We start from the raw sequence: 26253 nt of genomic DNA, 5'->3' as shown, positions 1-26253 counted from the left end.
GGTGGAGAAAAATGTTTAGCCAAGAGCATAGAAATGTTTTCTTTTATTGTAAACAGAGCTGTTCAAGGAGCCCGAGAATATTGCTGCATGAACATCAGAAGCTGCTTTGCAAGAGGCCAACCTATTCGTCAATCTAGACCAGTGTTGTCTTCCCTGGCTGGCAGTGGTTCTCCAGGGTCACAGGCACAGTCTCACATACTGTTTACCTGTGCCTTTGTAAACTAAAGATGCCAGGGATGGAACATGAGACTTCTAGGGCAGAAGTGGGGAAACTGAGGCCCGCCACCTGGAAGGGATGACAGGTTCCCCGCCCTGCTCGAACTGCAGAGCATGTGCTCCATCCACATGGTCCCTCTCCATAGCAAGCAGTGAAACACTGAGGAGGTTCACAAGCACCCAGGAGCCTCGTCCTAGGACCTTATCTCCTTGCACACCTTGCAAAGAGCCTTATTTTCCCCAGACAGCATTTTCAAGGGAAGCCACCCACTCAAAGTCCCTGGTTCTGGCCCCTGGCCATCAATGCAAGTCCTCCACTGTGAGGCCAGTGAATCTGCATTACAAGGCAAGAATAAGCCATCACGGAAAAGAGAAAACCCTTTCAGACAGAGAGATAGAAAAACAGGGAGCTGTTTCCAGAGAAGAGTGTAATCCATGCTACTGTAGGACGAGTGACTTTCCCACCCTGCCCCTTGCACTGTTGTGGTAGCTGCTTTTGGCACCCCATAGGAATGCACTGCGTTAAGCAAAGGGCACACAGGCTTGCTTCTGTGGGATCTGTAAGAGAGCTTGAAATAAGATTCCAACCACCTATAAGGCTTAGCCTTAAACCTTCAAACCTCCTGGTACCCATCAGTGAGGAAAGACTGTTGCCCAGGAGCAGATTTCTACAATTCCGTTGGCCTTCAAAGGCAAAATGACTTCCCTGCAAAAGCTACAAAGATGATGGAATAAGCCCTCTCCCCCATCCACAAAAGGCAGGTTAACAAGGAGCCATGAACAGCCAGCTCCAGAGAGCAAGACAGATGACTCAAGATTAAATCCTTGAACAGGAATATATTTGGAGAGTGAGCAGCCCACACATCCCTTCTTCTGCCTTGGCTCTTAGGATGTCTAAGCTGCAGTTGAACTGGTGGTTGAGTCCCATACGTGGCAGTCCTGATCATCCACATGCCGTTTACTGGAGCATTTTCTGTGGGGGGGTTCAAATGATGTTTCACCGGACCAGGGTTTGGGGACAGGTGGCTCCCCACTGCTTTTGCTCACAAAGATGGTTGGGATCTTAGGAGACAGTTCCAGCTCTTCCACCCGCTGCCCTGCAGGTGGCTGACAGTTCTTGTCTTTTGGGTTGTGCGTGGTGTTCTGGTGCTTCTCTCCTCCCCCTCTGGAGTGGACAGTGGGGAAGGGGAGATGCCGAGCGTTGCTCTGGGAAGCTGCATTTGGGGCACTGCTCCCCAGACGCGTCTGAGCCACGGGGATCTCATCCATGGACTCGGCTGACTCGGAATGGTAGTCAGCTGGAGGACCTGCGGCCTGGACGGGACCGTTGCTGCCTGTGGGTGTGACTATTTTGGGAGGGGCAGCCGGCATGGGAAGGCGAAGGCTGGAGGACGAGGATGTTGAGGAGGTGGCACCTGTGATGGAAAGTTCTGCAAACATAAGAGGAGGAAGAGGGTGTTAGGAAATGATATTTCCCTCCTTCAGCAGCAACGGCAGGGAACCTCCAGACCACAGACCAAATTAAGACTGGAAGGGCTCGTAATATGCCCTGTGAAGACATCTTCCACAAACCACACATGACCTTATATGTGGTATCAGATGTGGGAAGGTAGAGATGTGGCTGCAAATCAATAATTGGAAACCTTAAAGTGTGCCCCTGATTGTTCCTTGGCAAGTAAGGCTTGCCATCAGCATCAATCACCTGATTGGTGGTGACAACAAGCCTTGCAGGGATTGGCTGTGCTTCTGAATTCCCAACTGGCATGTTTCAATTAGGAACTCTACAGTGCAGCCAATCCCCACACAAAGAGGGGTTTGCTTTAAGTACTGACCAGCATTTACACTAGTAAGTTCTGTTGCATCACCTGATGACTGATAGGAACTGACAGGTAGGCCACCTTGCCCACCTAGCATACTCAGGAGAACTCAGGATCAGGCCCAGCAGCTGGATCCTATCCACCACCCCTGTTCCACAAGAAAGGCCAAGTGGCAAACAGAACAGAGCTCCAGTACATGTATGTTTAGAGCATGTAGAAAGAAGTGATCTAGAGAAAGGAGAGGTGGCAGCTCTACAGTTAAATCTGGAATCTACTGATTGGTCAGCTAGTGGTCACATGTGATAATAAGAGTTATATGGTTTCTGCTGCTGAGAAGAAATGCTCCAATGTTTAGAGGCTGTGCAATGATGAAGGAAGAGAAAATGACCCCAAAAACTCTATTCAAATACTTTCTACTTCTGACTCTCTCCACCTTTTCCTTTTACCTGGTTGTAAAGCTGGAAGAGAGGACCATGGGCCATCAGCCATCTTGGATCTTTCTTCTGACACAGAAGAGGGGACCTTATGCAACTTCTTTCTCCTTTTCTTCTTCTTCTTTTTCTGAAGTTACACAACAAGACAAATCTGCTTAAAATCATTGCAATTTTAATGGTTAGAGGAGGGGTGGCTAACCTTTTAGTGGCCTGAGGCCCAGATTCACCCTTGGCCAGCCCACTGGGGTTGAATGCCAGTGGTGTGGCCAAAATACACTCTCATGTTACACTCATGGGAATAATCACACAGCCTCCTGCTTCAGCTGATCTGTGCCGATCAACTGAAGAGGGAGTGTTATCACTCCCTTCCTGCTCATAAAATGATTAATCTGATGACCAGGGAGGAAGTGAGTTGTGTTTCCAATAGGAGTGGGCTGAGCAGAGAGAAACAAAAAACAACAATGGCTTTGCAACTGCCACAACAGATGGGGACTTGGAGGCAGGGAAAAATGCTTTGGGTGGTTAGCCAATCCCGGATTAGAGTGACAAAGAAGGACCTGGATGACCAGAGTTAAAATTCCCACTGAGCCTTGAAGCTCGCAGGGTGACCTAGGAGGAGTCATTCTGAGGATGGGGCGGGGAGGCAGTGAGCAAGGGCAAAGAACAATGTGGTCCGACTGAGCCCCTTTAAGGAAGGAGGGAGGAGAGATAAAAAGTAAAACAATGAGCAAGGTGGTAGGTATCAAACTAGCACCACTTCCTTCCATTTTAAAATAGTTTTATAACTGATGATTGAGAGTCAGTGTGATGTAGACATTAGAATGTTGGTCTGGGGCTTGGGAGATTCAGGTTCAAATCTCTTCTCAGCCATGACGCACACTCGGTAATCTTGGGCCAGTCACTATTTTTCAGCCCCTCTCTCTCTCTCTCTCTGTGTGTGTGTGTGTGTGTGTGTGTGTGAACTGCCTAGAGGAGGGTTATTGTTTTTTACAGTTAAGTGGTATACAATTTTAAAAATAAAATAAGTAATAAATACCCTCAGAATGAGAGATATGATTTTCCATGGAAACATGGAAAAGAAGGAGAAAGTGCACATGTGACCCTTTTCATATTTAGCCTCAGTACAACAATGCTTTCAGTTTAAGAGCATTCAGAACCCCATTCCTCACACTGCCATCAAAGTATGAACTTTGTAATTTTGCTTCAATGGAAGGATACAAGCAGATAAAGGGCTACTAACCACAGAAGGGAAGATGTCAAGGATACAAGTTCAGCTGTAAATGATAACAACTGCAGATGAAAGAGGAAGTGTGGCATGATGACTTATGCCCCAAGATCAGGCGCAGCAGCACAGCCCCAGCACAAAAGACTACAACTCACAGCTCTATCTCTCACCTGTGGCTGGTCTCCATCTTGCACCTCTGATTGCTCAGGGGTGAGGATGAGCTTGGTGTCTGAGCCATCACTGCGAATGCAGAACTTGGTTAGGCTGAAAACAGAACAGGCAGTGCTGATTTCTTACATACCAATCCATCTACAATGCAATAAATAAAAGCTTCACCTCCTTTGTCGGCCCATCAAGCCTTTGCTACTGGAGTTCTAGTCTGAACTCCCAGAATTTCTTCAGAAAGAAGAAATGCCTTCAGTTTTTGCTTTTTTAAAATACAAAAACAAGAAGTAACAAAATAAAAATGTCACACCATGTAAATTATAATAGTTTAACATAATTTTCTTCTTCATGTGAAATCCATTTGCAATGTGGAGAATTTCTGTATATTTCATCTTAATATTATAATTTGTATTTAATCTCTTTTCCATGATTTGAGGAAATGCGTTGATAAAAGTTGCTCCATGTGTCCCTTTAGTAACATATATACACAGGGAAACTTCTCTTATAGCCCATTCACACAAACAGCTAACCTCTCTACTTGTACCTATGAGATTATGTACATTGAGAATGGTGTTATGACACCTCAGATGCCTGGAAAAACTGGAAGTGCTAATTTTTCCTCCCCTCAGAGTGACTTCATTAAACTACCTGCTGTGACTCTAGAACAGCTTCTAGGTAAGCTCAGTTATATGAAAAGAAACTTGACATCAGCTTTACTCACTCTTTCCCAGATGCTAATCCTGTAGAGTCTTCCACCTGGATCTCAGGATTGGTATATCCAAGGCTTCCTACATAAAACTGCATTTCCTGAAATGTGCAAGAGTTATTTTAAAACAGAGGCAAGTGAACAACCCAGGCATCCTGACAAGTTAGTTTCCCTCTCTTTATTGTAAGTCAAAATTACTGTAAAATTTAGCTCAGGTACCTGTAGATTTCAACATCATCGTTACTTTTTAAAAGCCTGGTCCTATAATATATTTTCCCAGAAGGAGGTCCCAGTATGTTCCATGGGGTTTGTTCCCAAGTAAACATGCATAGATTACAGCATCTTAAAAAATCTCAACCAAAATAAAAATGAGAGACACTTGCATATAGTTCACTTTTTCTAGTTGTATTTTAGATGATAAAAAGATGAAAGGCTTGGGCAATTGTTTATGAACTATATAAAATTATGCTGTGTTTAGTTGAGCACCAACACTATCAATCACTTCATTTTAAAAGTCACTAGCTCCCTATTAATGCCATGTTCAAGTCATGGCTTACACCTCCCTTTGACAGCTTGGTTTTAGTCTGCACAAGTTTCTTACATATTTGAAATTCAGCTCAAAGCTAGATTAGAGTATACAAGCTAAACTGTCTCTCACCATGCAGTGCTGAGAGACTATGGAAGATCACTTTGTACCCAAAGTGCACAAAATCCACTTGGAATGGATGATTTCTTTAAATTGTACAACTGAATTTATTGTCAATGTGAATACTGTCTATACATTCCAAGAGAGGATTGATCAGACATATGCTGCATGAGAATCAATTTTTTTTATTATTCTTTTTAAAATTCTTTTTAAAATTCTTCTTTTTAAAGAAGTTGTAAATGCTGTGTTTCTCTTAAAAGAATAATTTGGTCAGTATTAAATGATCCAAATATAAGGGTCATTTATATAAACCAAATCAATGCCCTCTGCTAGAAACACTGAGTTAAAGGAGATTTTTCTATCTATATCAGGGTTGGGAAATCCCAGGACTGTGGGTGCAACTTGGCTTGACATGGGTCCCAATTGGGCCCACAAGGTCATTTCATCCAAACCTGATGCCAGGTGTGGGGCAGAGAGAGGCACAATTGGATCAGCTGCCCAACTGAGTTCCCCAATCCCTGCAGAAAGCAGCTTTGCCAGCTCTCGAGAGAAAGACCTTTTATGGTAAGATTTTAGATACATTCCCAATGTAGGTTTTAAAAAACCACCACCACAGTGCTGCCTTTTACACTTCATCTCTAAAGAGCAGGCAGAGTACTCTGACTCTCAATCTCAGTAATGGGTGCTACCATGCTGAGACTGGAAGATAAGCTGCAGGAGCCAGCAAACTACTCTGTGTGCCTTGTCAGGTCAGATCCAGCCCATAGGTCACAGGCTGGTCACCCCTGCAATACCTGAATAGGCCTCACTTGAGGAGGGCAGGATTCTAGCTGCTTGACAGGATCCTTCATCTCCTGAGGGGGGCGTTGCTGCACAATGTATTCGTAGGTGGTCAATCGATGCCACACTAATGAAACGGAAAAGAGAAGAATTAAATGATAGAAAATCTGCCAGCTCAAACACTGCATGAATAAAGGTGGAAAAGCTCAAAATTATTAACTAACATCCTCCTTATGGGTTCTCAATAAATAATATATTTTTCATTGTTAAATCAAAGAGTTAAGTAAACAGTGCATGCAAAATACTCCAATCCAAACAAAACAGTCCTGGGTGGTCCTTGGAGAACTGTGATGGGAGAGTACTATGAACTCCACTGTTTATCCAGACTTATCCAGACCATAAGTGAATGTATGCCCCAGCCACCTTCACCTTCAGCTGCATTCACACTTTAGAAAGATATTTGAATGGGAAGGTACAATTGCCATTCTGCTTATTACTACCCCACCATTTGAAAGTCGGGATAGACACACACTCAACCACTGGGGAACGGAAGCAGACAACTGTTGGAATAAAAATGCTAAGAAGAGTAAGATGAATCTGAGCAGAGAGAAGAGAGACCAACTACATCAGCTTAGCTGGGACCAACTGCTATTTGGCCTCTCTTCTCCCAAAACTGCCTCCTCAGTGGCTGGTTCAGGTGGTCACTTATAAGGGGAATTATGTAACTTTAAGACTTAGTATCTGAATTTGCTTGTCTTTTCTCTTCTCTCATTTCCTTTTCCTTTTGTATTGTGCCTTAGATTGGAAGCCTGTGTGCAAATACTTACTTCTTTTTGTAGTCTCTACAGAGTATTTATATAGACAATAGAAAACATATCCCAGTTGCTCCTTACACAGCATGTGCACAGCGGGGGTTCCCAATTAACATGAACTGCAGGATAAAAAGTGATACCTACTGAGGTAAATGTGGAAGATCAGCAGGTGACCCAACAGGAACAGAGTCAGCAGCCCCAGGAGAATCAGAACCCCAGTCAAACCCAAAATGGCAGGTCCTTGTGTCTCAATGGGAGCAGCAGGAAGGAACACAAACCACACATCCGTCTGGTTCTTCAGGCCTAGAAAACAGAATTATACAAATAAGGAAATTGAAGCCAAGTCTGGAGCCATGGAACATCTGAAGGGGAGTGATACTGAGAAAGTGTGAAATACCTTTGCTGTTCAGGTCAAAGGGAACAATTTCTAAGAAACTTTGAGCTTGAACATCTCTTTATAGATGTTAACTATTTAAGAAATTGCATCATGCTGCTCTTGATTATAGAATGCTGTAATAGTGTATGATAATTGGGATACTTAATCACTAGAGGTGCTCCCTGAGGGAACCTAGTTGAACAAAGTGTCCACATTGAAACAGTTCCTCATGCAGAGTGTGGGTTGATACCTTCAAAGTGCTGGTCTGTGCGCAGTCTCATGGGGTTAAGGAAGAACTCCACAAAAACGTAGCAAGCAATGAGTAGGATTAGGAGAAGGCCTAGGATGGCAGATATCACGCTGTTCAGAAAAAGCCTGCCAAGGAAATAGAAGGTCAGTTAGCACTACTCTGTCTGTTGAATGATCCCGGTTCTAGCATTATGAGAGGAAGGAGGTTCTTCCCATCCACTTTCTCCATACCATTCATAATTTTATACAACTTGCTTTTCTTTCTAAACCAAAAAGCCCCCAATGTTATAGTCTTTCCTCATAAGAGAGTTGCTCATGCCCTTTTCTGCAACTTTTTCCTGCTCTACAACATCCTTTTTGAAAGTCCACTCCCAGAAGATGGTATTCTGAGAGGTCACACCATAAATTTGTATAACAGCATTATGATATGGCAGTTTTGTTTTCAATTCTGTTCCTAGTGACCCTGAACATGGAATTCATATTTTTATAACTAATGCACATTGGGTTTGTGTTTTTATTGAACTATCCACCATGACCCTTAGATCCCTTTCCTGGTCAATCATTGTCTGCTCAGACCACATCAGTGTATAAGCGAAGTTGGGATTTCTTTATTTTTGCCTCAAAGCCCAGAGGGGTGTGCATGTAGTGTGGCACACACTACAGAACTCTATCCTAATTTAAGTTTGACTTGTGACACACATGCCAAAAAAGGTTGGCATCACCTACTTCAGAGCTACTAAAAGAGGAGAAAACTTAACCTTCAGTAGCCAGATGGAACAGAGCAAGAAAGTGAGCTCTATGTCCAGCTGTTTGAGTTAGGGTTCAAAATAAGCATTTGGACAAAGATCCCTAATATTTGGCTAAATAAGTTCTAACCTGTGCTCCCTTTGAAAAGCTACTGAAGAAGTAGGCATACAATTCTGGCTGTAAACTTAACAGCGCTCTCTGATTTGTATGGAGTATGCTGTAATTTTGAAAAGGAGAGAAACTAGGTATTTGGACAATAGTGGCTGAAGCACAAGGCACAGGGATGAATCAACAGTCTTGCACAGTAGCTTTGCTTGTGTGGATTAATGCTGTGAAAGACATGATCCATACCAATAGTTCCTCTCTCCCACACAGTTGTTGAGCCACATGCAGTGATGATCAAATCCACACACACACTTGTTGCAGGTCCCACAGTGCTTTGATCTGGAGCTCCTAACAATAAGAAAGGAATGTTCATGTTAGAGTGGATAAAACCTGCAAAACAGAACTAATTACAGTTTGTTGCTCATGCCTCTCACAGTCTGGGATGCTACATTAGACACCTAAAATACAAAGAAAATGGGAGGAATAGAACACCTAAGTCTACTAAAGACCAACATTACACACTCTCTTTCTCTCAGGCTACAAACCCAATTGAGCCTACTTATATATTTTGCAACAATGCAACTCCCACTTAAATGCAATGAAGCAGCATGAGACCATTGCTCTTTTCTTAATTGCTGCTGACTTTTATGCTTCCTGCCAGCACACCTGAGCAAGATCATTCTAGCCTCTCTCTTAATGCTACAATAAAAATACTGAAAAAACAAGTATGTTGGGCAAGCCAAAATCCCTACCTAACCACTGTGTCCAATGCACAAACACAATGGTGCTGGTGGTTATTGCACTGTCAATGACTTCCTGCCACCAATGTAGCAGAGCCACTGGCTTCCAGTGAAATGAAGCAACAACAAAAACACAGGACCCTACCAACAGGAAAAATCATTGCCCTGGCAGTATTTGTTTCCATAACTTGAACTGAGGAAAAATTAAGGACTGGACTGCTTCTGGAACCACAAATGGGTATTTAGTTGACAGCTCTCCAATTCTCCAGTTCTCCAATGAAGGTAGAATATAACTCCACAACTATTACACACATGCTTCATCTGATATTTCCAATACTTGACTGCTGTTTGTGAGAGGATTCAATGCAATAAACTTACAGAAAACACAAGGAAGAGCAAGACTATTACTTACACATTGACATCACAGATGTGACAGTGGCGGTTTTCAATGACGTGAGCATGCTGGCTTCGATTGAAAGTAGTGAGTGGCCCCTGGTAATTCTTCTCTCGCACACCGTCATCAGCTGGGTCAATAGAAACTGCTGTAAGATGAACTACTAGATGGCAGAGAAAAAACACTCCGGGACACTGAAGTGGACACAGTTAAGGGTTGTCTCTACAAATATACTGACTTCTCATTTTCAGGGTCCCATTTAAGTGGGCAAAATATCAAGTTTTTAATCTCTTCGGTTAAGAAAAAGGTCTCTTTTGTCACCAAGTGAGCCAAAGGATTCAAATTACCATTCATTCACAAAGGCACAGGAGAAGTAAAATTAACAAGGGATGAGGGCAGCGTAGAGAGCAAAAGGACACAGCAAAAGGGCACGAGCTATTAGTGTACAGAAAATTGCATTTATTTTTTTAGAAAGCGTAAGATATTACTCAAATGCAACAATCCTACAAATTGCAGTAAAGTAAGGGTATAGTCTGAACGATAGGAACACTCAGTGATTTTGCTCACTAAAGGTTTTCTACCATTCTTAAATAACCTCACCAGTAATTGTGACAGCTTTATTTGCAATACTATGCTGAAACATCAACATGTAAGGATACAATATACCCAGCAGGAACCCAGTGCGCAGGCAGGAGTGGCACAAGGACACCAAAGCCAACCACGGCAAAGAAGAGGTAGAGCAGCCAAGCAACAAACTGGAATGGATGTGGAGGCCAGCTCCAGCCATTTCTCCGGGCATGCTGGGACTGGACCTCATGAGCTGCTTCATCACTCTTCTCTGGTGCTGTCTTATTAGGTGGTTTATTGCAGATGTTCATCTACCAGAAGCAGAAAAGAAAAATGAGAAAATGCTTTCTTGAAAGAGGTCCAGAAGACAAATTTTACAGGGATAAAACCTCTCAGTCAAAGCTTTCCATGCAGAAAAGGCCTGTCTAAACACCAGAGAGGTGGCAACATAATGTGCCACAGCTTGTGTAGCTTTATTTATCTGAAAGATCAATTGCATTGCCCAAATATACCCACTTGACTACTTTGATCTGCGGAACTGGCACTGTTACAGGTGCCACATAATATAATTTGTTCTACATTTGTAGGAAATGGATCTTTAAGTATGGCAGCACCCACACTTTGGAACCTCCTGCCTACTCACATCAGGCAGACACCTTCACTGTCCTCTTTTCAGTGCCTGCTAAACACAGTTTTCTTCAGACAAGCCCAACCTGATTTTTAGAATGATTTAATCTGTTTAGTTTATTGCTGATTTTTTTTTTTTAAAGTTTCAAACAGTTGCTTTTAACTGTTTCTACTGATAACGTTATTGTTCTGTAAACCACTTGGAGGTTTTTAAAAAGCAAGCAGTGTATAAAAATTATGAAATAAATAATAAAAAGACCACCCCATAAGACAATACTGCAGCTTGCCTTGTCTCTTTGGAGGTTTGCTTAGACCAGGTTTAAAGGTTACATCTGTTATACTGTTAGGCGTTGAGATAGGTGCAATGTTGCCAAGTGTGCTATTGCTCTAGGTGAGAACTGTGTAATGCTTTGCATCCCAACCCCCGTAGATGAATGAGTATGTGTGTTTTAGTGCACTGTGGAAACATATCTCACCAAACATAAGTAGTTCTGAAGCAAAGTTTTCCCTCCCCTGTCCATATGTCTGCCTTTAACCAGTATGTATGTCTAAAGACTTTCTGCATTTATGCTAAGTACTTAGAAAAGCAAACAGAGGGAAGAGGAGGACTGGATTATCTCCACAAATTCAGCTACTTTGTCTTCTGCACAAATCTAATACAAGCACCCTTACTTGATATTTATTACAAACAAGCAAAGACGTCACATGAAAACTCTAAGCTTCACAAGGTGTGTGTAACCTGGAGTAGCCCAAGGGCATGGAAGACTATAAAAGTTGCAGAAGTCATGGAGGCTTCCCTTACCCCAGCCGCAAGATGGTGGCCTCAGTTTCTCAGTGCAGGCTCCTTTAATCTGATCATGTAGCTCTTAAAATGTTCTCATAAGGCCCACAGTCCTTTTCTCTGTAGATAAAGTAAATTAGAAGGATTAAATCATATCAAAAACAATCTTTTGAAAAAATACGATACATAAAGGCTTCTGTGCCAAAGCCTTCAATACAAAAATGATACTTTACATTTTAAGTAATACTGTTTTTAAAACCAATTTTGTATCTTTTGCTGGGTACTTTTTGACCCATTTCATCTCTATCCAGTGAGGACAGGTGTGATGGAAAAGCCCACCAAATAGGTCATCCTTTATTGCAAAGCAAAGCCCACTTCATTCTCGAATATATGAAACTAGCTGAACTACGAAAGCTAAAAAGAGGCAAGCTATCCACTGTCTGCTTTGGCTGGTGAAACTGGAACACAACAGACACTTCTACAAGAGGTGAAAATTCATGATTCTCCTTTAACAGAGGTTTTTTTGGGTTTTTTAAGCAGAGGCTAAAGCAACTGATTTTATGCATTGGCAGAGGAGTGACTTTTGATGCCACTCCCTAGGGAACACAACACTAGTGTATTGCCAGGTCTCCTAGACACTTTCTTATAAATACACACTACAACACAAGGATTGCACACGTGTGCTCACAATACTCAAACACACAACACCCAAATTTTCGTAGTCAGGGATTGCAAAAAAATTTTGAAAGAGAAACAGTCTCAAGTGGCAACCACAGAAAGCTTGTGTAGTATGTAGTATTGTCTGGATGTCTCTAGTTAAAATCTGATCTCAATCATGTACACACTAGATGGGTTTAGGGAAGCCACTATTTTTTCTGATCCAGACTTCTTCATTTGGAAAACAGAGATAGTAATATTAGACTGTTTTACAGGATTGTTGTGAGGATTAAAAGAAAGTGTTGTAAACATTCATATTATTATGAATCACAGCAGATGATTAAGGAGACAAAAATATATAAATCTATAGCTCTGCTAGACAGCACTTAACAGAAGCACAGGTAGTACTGTGCCCAGAGCTCAGAAACTGCTCACGCTAATGAAATTCCCTGTCGCAAAATGCGCCTAGAACAATGAGAGTTTTGAGGTGGTCTTACTACCACCTTAGTAAGAACTAGCTGGTAAGTGGGTGTTTAAAAGTTATCAGAATTATCAAAGGCTAATTGAGGAAGGAAATATAGTGATCTGGTTGGTTGGAACTGGAAGCAAACATATTGTCTCCAAGCTGGGAAGAAGGGGAGTTATTTTTCCACATGCCTTTCCGTGTTCTGAAAAGTGAAAACTAAGGCACCTTTCAAAATTAGGTGTAGTATATCAAGAGATGTTGAGAGGCTACTAGTATGGAGAAATTAAAGTGTCAGTTCATAAATCACAACTATCCAAATGCCTCAAATAGGATTTAGGAAAAAGCCAGTCAGTGGAAGGAAAGCACAAATAATGGAAAACTTGCATTTTCAGTTCTCAACATGCTACACGGTCCAGCCATGCCCAGGAAGCTCAGTTAAACATCAAGAGAGCTGTGGACTCAAAAAGGTTGAAAACCTCTGGTCAAAAGTGTCTAGCCTGCCTGAAAATAAATCTGGATGTCTGAACACTGAATAATAAACAGGTTGTTCTGAAGCACCCAGTGTATAACTATACCTGTAACACAGGATAACTAAGATTTCATGCATCTGATGAAGTGGACTGTAGTCCAGGAAGGCTTATGGCCATAATAAATTTGTTAAGTCTTCAAAGTCCCACAAGCATTAAAAAAAAATACTTATACTACTGTGGGTCTCACTCCTAGGAAAGTGCATAGATCAAAGGGGCTCACTCCTAGGAAAGTGCATAGATAACTGCCTGCATAACTTCCGAATAAACGTGTACAGGATCGTGCTTGCTATTCACTTCCGTAGAACGTTTATTATAATTCCAGCACTAATTAAACAGAGGTAGATTTTAAAAAAAAATTAAAATAGATTTAAACTCGACAGCCAGAGAGAGAGAGACCAGCTCTTCTCAAGCCAAGACGCCGGTGATGGCACAGAGTCCCTTCCTCCATCCCAAAAAATACTTCCATAGAGATTCGTGGAAAACCACGAGCACCCCATAAGTCCACGATCCCCCCTCCCCCCGCGGGAAAGGCCTCACTCCGGCGGCTGTATAAATCCAACCCCCACCCACCGGGGGAAGGGGGGCCCGAGTCCGTCCTCCTCACCTTCCCCCCGCCCAGCTCAGTGCGGCCACGCACCCGCCTCATGCCCGGGATCGGGAGGGCGCTGAGGGGCCCCCTTCCTCAGGGCAGGCCCTGCTGGACCAAAGGCTCCTCGGCGCGGGTCAGGCCGCGGGGCCCGTCTCCATGGCGACAGCAAGGGCAGCGGCCCGACTCCTCCCCCATCCTTCCAAGCCCCGCCCCGCCTCTCGCTCCCTGCCGCTCGCAGTTTCCTCAGCTCTCCCCCAGGTAGCCCGCCCCCTCCTGGCAGGCACAGGGTACTTCAGCTCTCGCCGCGAAAACACGGGCGTATCCGGCGGCTTCATTTTTTTGGCACCCGAAAGTCCTCATGCTCCTCGAAGGACAACGGGCTCCTTATCACGCTGCTCGCTTCGAAAGAAGACTCGTTCGTTCCTCACAGCCCCACTCAAATCTCGTTTCAAATACAGAGGGGACCAACGCCTCCAGATTGAAGCAAAAGGCACACCAACTCCGGACCAAAAGTGCCAAAAGAGAAGAGTTTCTTCTCCTACTCATAATATAGTACCAGAGCTTCTGGACATGCAATAAAGCCGAGTGTCTGAAGATTCAGGAGACCCAAAGGAAAATGCTTCCTCACACAGCACGTAGTTGTCAGTCATCTGGCTGTGGGGTGGGGTTTTTTAAAGTTGGAATATATACTTTTGTTTATATTTTGTGTTATTATTTATTGCATTTGTATCCCACGTCTTCCTTCAAGGAGCTCAAGGTGGAATACACAGTTTTCCTCCTCCAATTCCTACAACCCTGTGAGGTAGGTGAGGATGAGAGTGAGTGACTGGCCAAGGTCACTCAGTGAGCTTCATGGTCAAGGATGGATTTGGTCTCCCAGGTCCTACTCTGACACTCTAATCCAGGCATCCCCAAACTCTTCCCTCCAGCTGTTTTGGGACTACAACTCCCATCATCCCTAGCTAACAGGACCAGTGGTCAGGGATGATGGGAACTGTAGTCCCGAAACATCTGGAGGGCCGAGTTTGGGGATGCTTGCTCTAACCACAATACTGCACTGATTGTCTACAAGGGAACTTCCATTTGTAATATTTCATTTCCTCATCTTTTAAGAATACTTTATTTGCTTTCTGCGTTGGCTGCGAATTCTCCTTGCACTTTTGTTGCTCCTTTTATGCGTAATGTTTATTTTGATACTAAAAAGGATACGCTATTCAGTTGATAATGGTGTTTTACAGAAAATGGTCTCTCTCTTTTTGTATTTGCTGTTTATTAAAGATGTTTTAACCCATGTTGAAAACCGTTTATTTTGCTTAGCTGGTATAGAAATTGATTAAATAAATGGAATTCACTAGCACAAGTTGTAGTGATGGTCTCCAACTTGGATGGCTTTAGAAGATAAGTCAAATTTATAGAGAATAATGGATACTAGCCACACAATGGTTGTGGTCTACCTCCATAATATTGGAGGCAGTATTTTGTTGGAGATATCAGTTGCTGGGAATCACAAGCAGACTTGCTTATGTCCTGCTTATGGCTTCCCATAGGGAACTAGTTAGCCACTGTGAGAACAAGATGCTGGAGTAGAGGGCCCATTGGCCTGATCCGACAGGACTCTTGTTCTTAAAGTGACACTTTTTCTTCCATGTCACTCGTGTATCTCAGAATATCAAAGACACAGTTGCCTCTGAACTTATGCAGAAAGTCTTGCACCCCCTCCACCCACCCACCCACCTGAAATTAAATGACAGGACTTCTGTGGTCTAGCACAGGGGTGGTCAGCTTTAGAGTAACTCCCTAAGGGGGTTGCATCAGCAGTGGGCAAAGCCAGAGACAAAGAGTGTTCTGGATTAAGTAATCTGGAATAGACTCCTGATTCAGCTTTCACAAGACAAAAGTCCCAGTCCTGTGCTAGTCTACTCAGATGTAAGCCACACTGGGTTTGATGGTATTACTCTCAAATAGATATACAGAATATATTTGTTTGTTTGTTTGTTTGTTTGTTTGTTTGTTTGTTTGTTAGTTACAGCTATTGTTCTGGAAAGAAAGTGAAAGCTATTTTTTTACTTTACTGTGCTATACAAACAGGTATGGTAGAAGCATACCAGCTTGTTTTCAGATAGCTAAGGAAAATCATCCTTTCCCTACAACCAGGGGGAAAGTTGTTACAAAATCAATTTATGTTTATCAAATAAAATAATGATGCAATTGTTCTCAAACTACATAGAAAAAAATGGAGAGGGAACTCACTTAAACAAGAAAAATGAGGAACAGAACAGGAAGGAACTCTGATGAAGCAGAAGAATAGGGTAGTTTCAGGTGATGGATGCTGCATAAAATGAGATTGGGGGCTGCTTCTAGCCCCCTTGGAGTGCTGGTTGCTGACCTATGCTCTAGCACTTCTTTTCTTACAAACTGAATAATTATTTGGTAAGAGTAGATATATGAATGTTATCCACATGTACACAACACGTGTGAATACTGTCTCAAAATACTCGTTTCTGTTCCTTTTGTACAAAATCATAAAACGAGTTCAAAAACCTGGTATCTACAAACATGTTGAATTTAAACTTCTTTTTTAAAGAGCAATTTCCCTAGGCAATAAAAGTGGTTTTTAGAGTTCCATATTATCTCAACAATTTATTCTGAAGGTTGTACTTACATTAAATGACTAAAAAGCTTCCATTGTGGCTCCAGTAAGGTTATACACACAGACGCTTCGTTTTTGCCTGAAAACCAGGACACTCTGTCAAATGCAAAAGCTTGCATACCTTCACCAGAAAAGGCCCCAAATGAAGAAAAAAGCCAACAACTTCCCTCTTGGATTACTGCATTTCTTTCATTTACTGGACTCCATTCTCTCTCTTGAGGCAGCAGCACTGATGGAAACTGACTGGCTGGGAAACATGAAGAAATCTCTAAATAGAGCTACTGGAGTAAATCCAAAACACTGGAAGAAACCTAATGTGCAAAATATTTAAAAACAAGTGGATTGCCACTCCCTTTCTGGCCTATGACGATGTGGAAGCTGTGCAAGACCACACCCTATCCAGTCTTCAAAATAAAAACCCCATTTAAAAGTTGAAATATACAGAGAGAAATAATGGAGTACGTATTTTCCTTGGAGAAGGGGAGGGTACTGAAGGGTAGACATTGAACTGGGCTAGCAAGCTTTAGTCAGACGACAGACAAGGGAAGTTGTATTTTAAGGAACAGACGTCATCCTTCCTTTCTTCTTTATCTTCAGTGTTCCCCTTTCCTTCTCTAACCAGATGCTACTTCCAATTTGGGTCATGAGGTGGATGAAACCCACCCCCCATTCCTAGCTTCTTCTTTTTTAAGAGTGTTTCTAGCATATGCAAGATACAAGACAAAATGTTCAGGCAGTATTCTCATGTTTTGTGAGAAATCAGGCCACTCTCCCCTTTTCGTTTTTCTTCTGCTCCACAACCCCAGAAAAATTCCTGTAGACCTCCATAATGTGAGAATGCACCGTCCCCAAATCTCTACTTCCTGTTCCTTCTGATCGTATTTTCAGGGTAATGGTGCACCTAAATGCTTTTCTCCCTCCTGTTCTCAGCATCTTATCTATCTATCTATCTATCTATCTATCTATCTATCTATCTATCATCTATCTAAATTGCATCCTGCCCTTCGGGATACAAATCTGTCCAAGGCAGCTTACAAGGAATATTAAAAAGTCACCAGGATATTTCTCACAGGACAGTTGATCATAGATCTTATTTAGGCGAGGATGGAAAAAGTTCAGTAAGAGCAGGCCATGAGGTGGTCTTTGCTGCCTCTCCTGAAATCCTTCCTGCAGGACAGCTGATGGAGATCACCTTGGAGAATGTCCAGCAGTTTGGCTGAGCGCAGGAAGCGTCTGATGTCTCCAATGCCCTCAAGCAACTTAGCCTCACACTCCAGTCAGCTGGGGCTGGGGGTGGAGCAGCGAGCTGGGGGTAGTGGGTCCACATGCCCTAGCATGGTTGCTTCCAGTTGTCTTCTTCCAGATGCAGGGCTATGTGCTAATATTTCTGCTGTAGGAAGGTGGGGTGCTACTTCTGTGAGGCTTTCACCCATCCTGCCCATGTCCTCTTGCAAAACAGCTCCCCTCATCACTCTGCCCTGAATTGGGGGCTAGATGTGACCAGTAAGGTATACGAAGCGCCTCTCCCTAAGCAAAGCCCCCTGAAGACATTCCTATGAAGCCAAAGTGGAGAACCAGCAGGAGGTCACCTCCACCTTCTGTTGCTGCTGGTTTATTTTAAGGGGGAGGCTGTCAGGCCCTCTGTCCCCTCCCACTGCAGGAAGCAGCTTCAACCCCAGTCTCATTCTTGTTCCCTGTCTTCGCTCCAACCATCCTTCCTCTTCCTTGCTTGGAGATACTGCTGGTCCTTGCCATTAGTTTAACTTGCCCCCCTGTCCCTGCTTCCAAGGAGGCTCTAATAGCCTTGTGCCAAAGAATAAATACATTTCCAGGAGTGCTGCAAATCCACAACACACAAAGATTTGAAAAAGGGATTTCCAGCTCCTTCATCAAAGGATGTCAGATTCACAAGAAGCCAGTGCAGGGTCTTTTGGGTAGTGGTGCTAGGTTTCTGAAATTCACTGCAAAGGGAGGCCCATCTAACCTCATCAATTCAGCTTTGTTGTAATATAGAGGACAGGGAGGTGTACAGTTGTGTATGAAATACATACATACCACCTTTCGGCCAGAGGTTCCTAACTGCCAGTTTAAAAATAAAAATACACCAGGATTTAAATGAGAACTTCTTTCGAACACCTCAACTAGCATCTTATTCTCTTTGCCTAAAATGGGATGTGATCTTTTGTGAACTCTGGCTTTAATTATTGTTTTGACTGTTGAAGTTTATTGCTTGTTTTGTATTTTGGTTTTATTTACTGTGCCCACTTAGAAATGGGTCAACAAATGTGAAAGGTACAAGTTGTCATGATATAAAATCAACTTCAGCCACAAGCACTCTCATAGACTCTTATAGCCTTTTGGGTTTTTTTAATGAACCATTTCTTAAAACTCTGCAGTGCCTCCGCCCTTAGATTCATATTACAGCATCACTTTATAAAGATATTTACACACCTCCAACATCCAAGAGGTCCCCTCCCCACTTGCCACAAAGCAGATGAAGGCCATGTATCTGCCTGGCGACACTTCCCCTGAAGCAATTGAGCCTTATAGCGCAGATGGAGAACCTGTGACCCTCCAGGTGCTGCGAGACTCCAAATCCCATCAACCCCAGGGAGCATGGCCGATGGTCAGGAATATGGGGAGATGGAGTTTGGCAGCAACTGGGGGAGACACAGATTCCACAGCCCTGCCTTATAGTGAACTGCTGTCACAGAAGGGGAGGGTCAGCAGAGAGAAGAAACCCCTGACGTTTCTGATTGGTTAAAAAGAAATCACATCCCTGATAAGCAGCCACATGGAGACAACAGGTGGCATGATATCTATTTCCATGAGCACAGCTAAAAACGCTTCATCTGACGGCGTTCCTGCCGACGCTGCTTCTTTTCGTTGGGCTCCTGGTTGGCGGCTGAAGAATGTGCAGTGAGCCAAGGCCCCAGGATGTTAACCCAGAGGAGATAGAGTGCTCGACCCGGAGCCTGCAAAAAAAGAGAGAGGCAAAGATCTTTTTTTTTACAGATCCCACAGGTATGCAGCAACCCAAGTTACAAAATATATATATATACCAATAACTATTTTCACACCAGCGTGGTATTCTATTAGTCGCTATAAATAATAGGTGGTCTGAAGCCATGTTCCTTTGTCATTGCATGCAAAATGAAGTCTGACCAAACAAAGTAAAAGTTATTTATCGTCGTGTTTTTTCTTCTCACTATTATTTCATAACCCAATTTTTCCATAAGCGTGAACTTCCAGGCCTGAACTTCTTTAACAAGATTGAGCAGCCCGACACTAATTCTCATTTCTCAAAGCTACCTCTTAATCTCTATAGGACAGCATTAGAAGGGCAGTTGATTCAACATTTCTCCTTGCACCTGGAATCTGGAGAAAAACTATGACTTTTATTCAAACATCGTAAGATATTGGATCAAGCTATAGGCCCATCTAGTCCAGCATGCTGCTCTCACAGGTGAACCAGACACCTGACCAAAAATTCCCAGCAAACTGGTATTCTGAGCTTTATTGCCTCCAACAGCAGACATGGTATTTACAAGACTACCTCTTTGCAGAAATTACCTTTTACAGTCCTCTCCCAATTATTTGTTTCCAAAAAAAGAAGAAGAATAAAACATTGTTTTGAACACAGATAAGAATATAAGGTTGATCCAGGCAGGTAGCGGCTGGGATCTGCAGACATAGTGGAAAAGGAAAGTTAGAGGTTCATTATGTACCAAACAATGGAGCTAGAAAGACTCACCAAGAGCCAGAAGTACCATACATAGAGGGAAAAACAGCTGAGGACTTGGATTATGGCTGTAAGCAAGATCACATCCTTCAGATGCCTGAGGATAAACAAGAAGAAGCTGGTGTTTACTGGTTCAGAGCATAAAAGCCTTGCCTAGCCTATGGTCCCAAAACCTTTCACTAGCAGGAAGAGCTACAGAAAACAATCTCTGCCATAGAGACTGGAGGAGAGGGGCTGAAGGGATGGCATGGGAGTGGTGGTGGTCTGTCTAGGTGTGTTCCAGAAATAGCCTGGTTAAAAACAACAAGAAATATGACTGCTATTTGATGCTGGCGCATAAGGTTCACTAATCTATAGGAATAACAATTCAAAAACCTTATTGCTCACTAGGGAGCAAAATGCTGCTCCTCTTGGCTTCACCTCCCTAAACACAGCAAGATCCCTTAAGTGGCCACTCTGCTTTGCTGTCCTTCTCAGTCGCCTCTAGCGATGCCAATGATGCTGGAAGTACCGGGGCAACAAAGGCATCTGGTATAATATTATCTGAGAACAGCCAAGGAAAATGTGAACTTTGAATCTGAATAAATCTATTATCCCACAGCTCATAAATCCCAGTTCTAAATGCATAACTGAGCTCCTTGGAGGAAATTCAAATCTTCATTTTTACAATCAATGATCATCATATACTTTTTAATCTATATTAAGCATCATCAAGTCCATTCAGATTTCTAAAGTTATTTGTAATTTGTTTGCACCAACTTGGATGACAAATGACAGAAAGGACAAGGAGTGAGACCGCAATGTGTTTTAGGGGACAGTGAGAAGGAAGGACTTAGGAACTTCATTTTTCTTAACCACTGGGTGTACACAAGGAGGAAGGGTCCCGTCCCCCCGCAGTTTCTCAGTGAAGGAGCTGGAGAACAAAGCTCTGAGAAGCAGCCAATGGCTCCCCAAAGACACCAGTACCTTTATATGATTCCTGCTCAGGGGTGAAGGAGATCTGTGTATGCACTCAGGCAGCAGATCCTGCTCACCTGGACTTGTGTAGTGTAGACACTCACTCTGCCATCCCCTGCTCCATATTCAGGTCAATTCCACCATCTGCAAGGCTACCGTCATCCGCAAAAGAAGGCTTTGCCATGGAGCTCATTGAGCGGTAACTGGCCCCGTAGATCATCAAACTGAACACAAATGCAATCTACAAGGAGAAGACAAAAATCAGCAAGGTAAAGTTACCCAGATGGTACTGGGCTCCAACTCTCATCATCCCTGACAGCACTGGCTATGCTTGGTGTGACCGCTGGGAATTGGGAGTCCAAAAACATCTGTAGTGTGACAGGTTAGCCATTCCTGGACTAAAGCATTTGGAGCCTTTTCAAGTCATAGAACCACAGAACTGTAGAGACAAAAGGGACATTGCAGCACTCTTTCAACTACAGCATGTGTCCAGCTTTTGCTCAAGTTAGGAATGAAGGACATAGTGGGGTGAGGTGAAGAGGAGGACATGATAAAAGCTTTGTAAAATTATACACAGCATGGAGAAAGTGAAAAAACTGAATGGCAGAAGATTCTGGACAAACTGCCTTCTCACACATGCACACTTAACTTGCATCAGTGTCAAAAGATGCGGTGATTGCCACTGGCTTAAATGGCTTTTTATGGTCAAGAAGGTGGTTTGTGCACATGCTGTAGTAGGGGGAAGTGAGGGGCAGATGGGGCTCGTCAACCTGGGAAGGTAGTTCATCTAAGTGAAGGAAAACTGATCCTAAATTTCTGCTGCCTTGTAGGGTATCTTTGGGAGAAGAAAAGGCTAAGGAGTAAACACTACACAAATCTAGAATGAAGTCCCTAAGATGGTTGGATGGTGACTTGTATGCCTCCTTCTGGCAACTCTTGCAGCCAAGCTGGCACCAAATGCATTGCTCTGCTTTCCTTTGGACCACATCAGCAAGGCTGAGAGGAGGGTCTTGTTATCTGGGCAGCCGAAGACCTCAATACACACTGACCAGGCTTGTACCTCAGAGAGCTCACATAGGTGCTGCTAACACAATACTGAGCTAGATGGGCTCAATCTTCTAACTCGGTATATGGCTTCATATGGTAATGATACAGTATTTTTACTAAGTCGGTATAAATTCCATTACAGTGGTACCTCGCAAGACGAATGCTCACAAGACGAAAAACGCGCAAGACGAAAGAGTTTTTCGTTTTTTGAGTCATTCCGCAAGACGAATTTCCCTATGGGCTTGCTTCGCAAGACGAAACGTCTTGCGAGTTCTTGCGAGTTCGTTTCCTTTTTCTTAAAGCTGCTAAGCCGCTAAGCCGTTAATAGCCGCTAAGCCGCTAATAGCTACTAAGCCGCTAAGCGCCGTGCTTCGCAAGACGAAAAAACCGCAAGACGAAGAGACTCGCGGAACAGATTAATTTCGTCTTGCGAGGCACCACTGTATTTTCAGGGATAAATGAAGGGGCTGGGAGACAACATGGTTTTGGATTGCACTTCCCTCAGGAGATGACAATTTATACTAACAGAGGATACCACCTTCCCCAACCTAGTTCCCTCCAGACATTTTGGACTCACCCAACTCCAGGCAGTGGCTGTTGCATAGAAGACCACAAAGTTAACAATTCCATAAATTGCCTGAAATTAAGGGAAGCAAAAGTCAGAAATCACATAAAAGGGAAGACGCAAAGAATAATTTTGAATCTTCTTGCATCAAAAACATGAATGTAGTATAAATAAGTTCTGAAGGTGAGTGCCACTGCAGCCCAAACAACACTGTGGACACACAAGAGAGAGGAGGCAACAGACTAAGGGAAACCCCAACTTTTTCAGAAGCACACAAAAAACCATTAGGAAAAAAAGCTTGGGTGGAAGGGAAACCCACAGAACAGCCCAATGAGTGCTGTGTGAGCTATGGAATACTTTCTGACTGTTTGGGACAGGGAGGGAAAAACTGGGGTGGGGGAGTGGGAAAGGAGGGGGAATGAATTGGGAACACTCCACACTACAAAGTTTTATTGCAGGTTCCACTAGTCTGATCTAAATCTGAATGAAGCCACACTGGTGAAACCCAAACCCACCGTTCCATCTTCAGGCACAGCAGTTTATGAAGTGACAACTTCATACTAAGTTCCTTCCCTCCCAGACAAATATGGACACAGGCTGTCTTGATGCTATTGATAGCTAAGGGTTGTTTGGGGTTTTTTTTTAGAAAGAATGACGAGCAAAGGCCTATGGAGCAGAATAGTTAAGATAGGATCTGAAAGGGCTCAGGACAGAGTATATCCATTCCACCTTCCTCTCCCTGGTTATTCCAATAAAAAACAAACCAACCCTGTGAGATGGGCAAAGCATCATCTCCAACCTCCCCTCTGATCAGCCCAGTGATTGACTGTGTGTTAAAAACAAATGGTTTGGATATAATGTGCATTTTAAAAACAATAATGTAAACAGCAGCTGCAGGATTGGGACTGTGGCATAAACAAGCTTTTGGTTTCTGCTTTGCTTTTATTATTTACCCTTGTGCCATAGTCCCACCACAAGCCGCCCTTCCAATGCTGTCCTTTGCCCTGGCAGGAGATCTCCTATTGGCACCAACAACATGTGTATTTTAATGAACTGAATAGAGTGAAAGATTATGAGTCATGGGGTGTGCAGTATGTGTATATGAAGTTAACAATGTCTAGCTTATTATTTTTAGTTGCTATTTTGTTAATGTTGTTAATATTGTTTTATAGATTCTAAATGCCATATTGATTTGTTAATCATATAACATGACTTTTGCTGCAATCATGACATTTATTCTACTTTTTATTTCTGTTTGGTTAATAGTGTTTTACAGGTGGTAATTATTTTATTAATAATTTGCTAATTAATATGATTTATGCTGTATTTGTGATGCTCTATTACAGGGGTCAGCAAACTTTTTCAGCAGGGGGCCGGCCCACTGTCCCTCAGACTTTGTGGGGGGCCGGACTTTTTTTGGGGGGGGGGGAATTGAACGAATTCCTATGCTCCACAAATAACCCAGAGATGCATTTTAAATAAAAGCACACATTCTACTCATGTAAAAACACGCTGATTCCTGGACCATCCACAGGCCAGATTTAGAAGGTGATTGGGCCAGATCCAGCCCCCGGGCCTTAGTTTACCTACCCATGTTGTATTATGTTGTTATTTATTGTTTGTAAGGCGCTTTGAGATTCATCTGAATGAAAAGCAGCACAGAAATGCAGCAAATCAAATCATCAACAGCTTCCCTCCCATGGCAAACAGCAGCTTCAGGGCACAGGGTAAGGTGGGGGGGCAGAGAGGCAGTGACAGGAGGCTGGTTTGTTTGGACTGGAGCCTACGACAGAATAGTTAAACCCCATTGCCCCACAGTTCTGATCATGCACATCCCCTGCCCTCTGACTGCTTTTTGCAGTAATAAAAAGGTGCATGCTGAACACGTTGCTTGGCTCAGTTCAGGGATTTGAATTCTGAATTTCCTAGGTTCTGGCCCTGATTATCACTAAATCACATTGCCTCCAACCATCACCTAGTCTCAAGCACCCCAGGTAGGCAGGATCTGCCACATGCAAGCTTCACTAACGAATGGCTCACACTCAGACTAGAAGGATTGGGGGGGGGCAGGGGAAGGCTGATAATTCTTTCCATGAAGAAACTGAACTGTCAATCAAAAAGAAAAGGAGACTGGCTTTCCAGCAGCTATGCAGGCCCTTGAACTCCATGTTACGTAGGGCAGGGGTGGGCAGTAGTCCAAATCCAGTGCTCACCCATATAATATCTGTTCCCCTATCTCTCCCACCCTGACATTTTAGTCTTAGAAGTGGTATCTGACAGCTTGCAGCATGTGAGGTATCAGTTCTTACTCCTTTGGGCCTTGCACAAAGTAAAAAGGGAGGGAAAGACACCCAGCAGGTAAGCTATTCAGAACTAAGGTTGTTTGTTTGTTTTTTAGAACTGCAAATACTTTCTGCCCAAAATATCCAGGCTGGCCTTGTCCACTGTATAGAATCTATACACACAGAGCATCACACACTTACATTAGCTCCCAAGATGATCCGCAGATAGAACTTGAGGGTATCCTTGTTTTCTTCAAATATCTGCTTTTTACCTTTGGTTCCCACCTTTCCCTTTGGCTGAAAAAATTGAAAAATAGGGATTGAATCAAATGATTGAATCAAAAGATAGAGGGATTGAATAATAATAAAAAAGAATTACCCTTATTTTCTGATCTTTCACAAGAGCCTGGGTGCGTTATTTGCTCTCTTGCACAACAAGGTTGTGAAATAGTTCAAGGCTGTGAGATTTGAATCCAGGTGACTCCTACCCAAACCCAACACTCTAGACTTCTGAATTGCAGAGGAGAGTAGAACCAGCAAAAAAACTAAAACTGAAGTGGCAGTGTTCCGAAATGGAGACGGGGTAAACAGACGAAGAATATGCAATTATTACAATTACAGAACTGTAATATTAAAGTGGGAGAGAGTATTTACCTTAAGTAGTCTAGGTTCCAACAATTCCAAACGGTTTCTCAGCAGCATTATTTACTACATCTTGCTGCCCAGTTACAACCTTAAGCCCATTAAAGTACTGTACATATAAGAGGAGTAATCACATATTCTTCCTCTTTCTACTCATACCTCTATTCCCCCCCACCCCATCTTCGCTTGTTTCCATGTGTCTTTTAAAACTGCATGCAAATTTGGGGGCTGGCCTGTCACGCCAGTTCTTTGTGAAGTGCCACATAGACGGCACCACGTTAAAAAATAAAAATAAAATTAAACCGCACAGAAAAGGGAGAAATATGCAGAGATGAAAGCTGATCCTGAAACGGGGGTGTAAAAATATCGAGGGCTGCATCCGAATACGTCGCACATGACATACACCAGCCGACATAAATGGAGTCAACTCCATTGATTCCAACGGATCTCCTCTAAGTATGATTTAGCCAGAGAGAACCCACAACCTTCTTCCGACCCCGATCCGTGCCAGGCTTGGCCCCCGCACACAATAATCCCCACCCCACACGCTCGAAAGCTCTCCACGCTCGGGTCCCTTCACTCACCGCCATGGTGGCTCTACGGCGAGTCCCAACGACAGGCAGGCAGAAAACCCACCAAGTCAGCACAGCAAGACTTCCGGCACAGGGATTACTACGTCATCGCTCGGGCCAGACGCGGACAACAAACGTCTGTCCTTGGAGGACTACAACTCCCGAAA

The 26253-nt window shown here is 43.2% G+C and overlaps 2 protein-coding genes across 4 annotated transcripts; both read right to left on the bottom strand.

Moving 5' to 3' along the window:
• Positions 1 to 1033: 1033 nt before the first annotated feature.
• Positions 1034 to 16569, bottom strand: ZDHHC1 (zDHHC palmitoyltransferase 1). Of its 3 annotated transcripts, none has more exons than XM_081871950.1 (12): positions 16292 to 16569; positions 11409 to 11507; positions 10072 to 10290; positions 9431 to 9606; positions 8525 to 8626; positions 7428 to 7552; positions 6946 to 7104; positions 6004 to 6116; positions 4579 to 4664; positions 3863 to 3932; positions 2480 to 2594; positions 1034 to 1646 (listed from the first exon to the last, which is right to left on the bottom strand). In XM_081871950.1, the coding sequence occupies exons 3-12, from the start codon at positions 10288 to 10290 to the stop codon at positions 1111 to 1113; spliced, it is 1701 nt and encodes a 566-aa protein (XP_081728076.1). In that variant the 5' UTR covers positions 11409 to 11507; positions 16292 to 16569; the 3' UTR covers positions 1034 to 1110. The 3 variants fall into 3 exon arrangements, with proteins under 3 accessions (XP_081728076.1, XP_081728074.1, XP_081728075.1); XM_081871948.1 differs by having other exon boundaries at positions 3863 to 3956; positions 16292 to 16568; XM_081871949.1 differs by lacking the exon at positions 16292 to 16569 and adding an exon at positions 13678 to 13792 and having other exon boundaries at positions 3863 to 3956.
• Positions 16570 to 18626: 2057 nt separating this feature from the next.
• On the bottom strand, positions 18627 to 26237 carry TMEM208 (transmembrane protein 208). Its single transcript, XM_081871977.1, has 6 exons — positions 26099 to 26237; positions 25074 to 25169; positions 22603 to 22662; positions 21083 to 21219; positions 20034 to 20118; positions 18627 to 19254 (listed from the first exon to the last, which is right to left on the bottom strand). Exons 1-6 carry the CDS (start codon positions 26102 to 26104, stop codon positions 19117 to 19119), a joined length of 522 nt encoding a protein of 173 aa, XP_081728103.1. The 5' UTR covers positions 26105 to 26237; the 3' UTR covers positions 18627 to 19116.
• Between the last annotated feature and the right edge of the window lie 16 nt (positions 26238 to 26253).

The sequence above is a fragment of the Podarcis erhardii genome (genome assembly GCF_964252035.2).
Source record: "Podarcis erhardii genome assembly, chromosome: 7".
Lineage (NCBI taxonomy): Eukaryota > Metazoa > Chordata > Lepidosauria > Squamata > Lacertidae > Podarcis > Podarcis erhardii.
The sequence above is the reverse complement of the archived record's forward strand: the minus strand, read 5'-3'. Positions and strand labels throughout refer to the sequence as shown.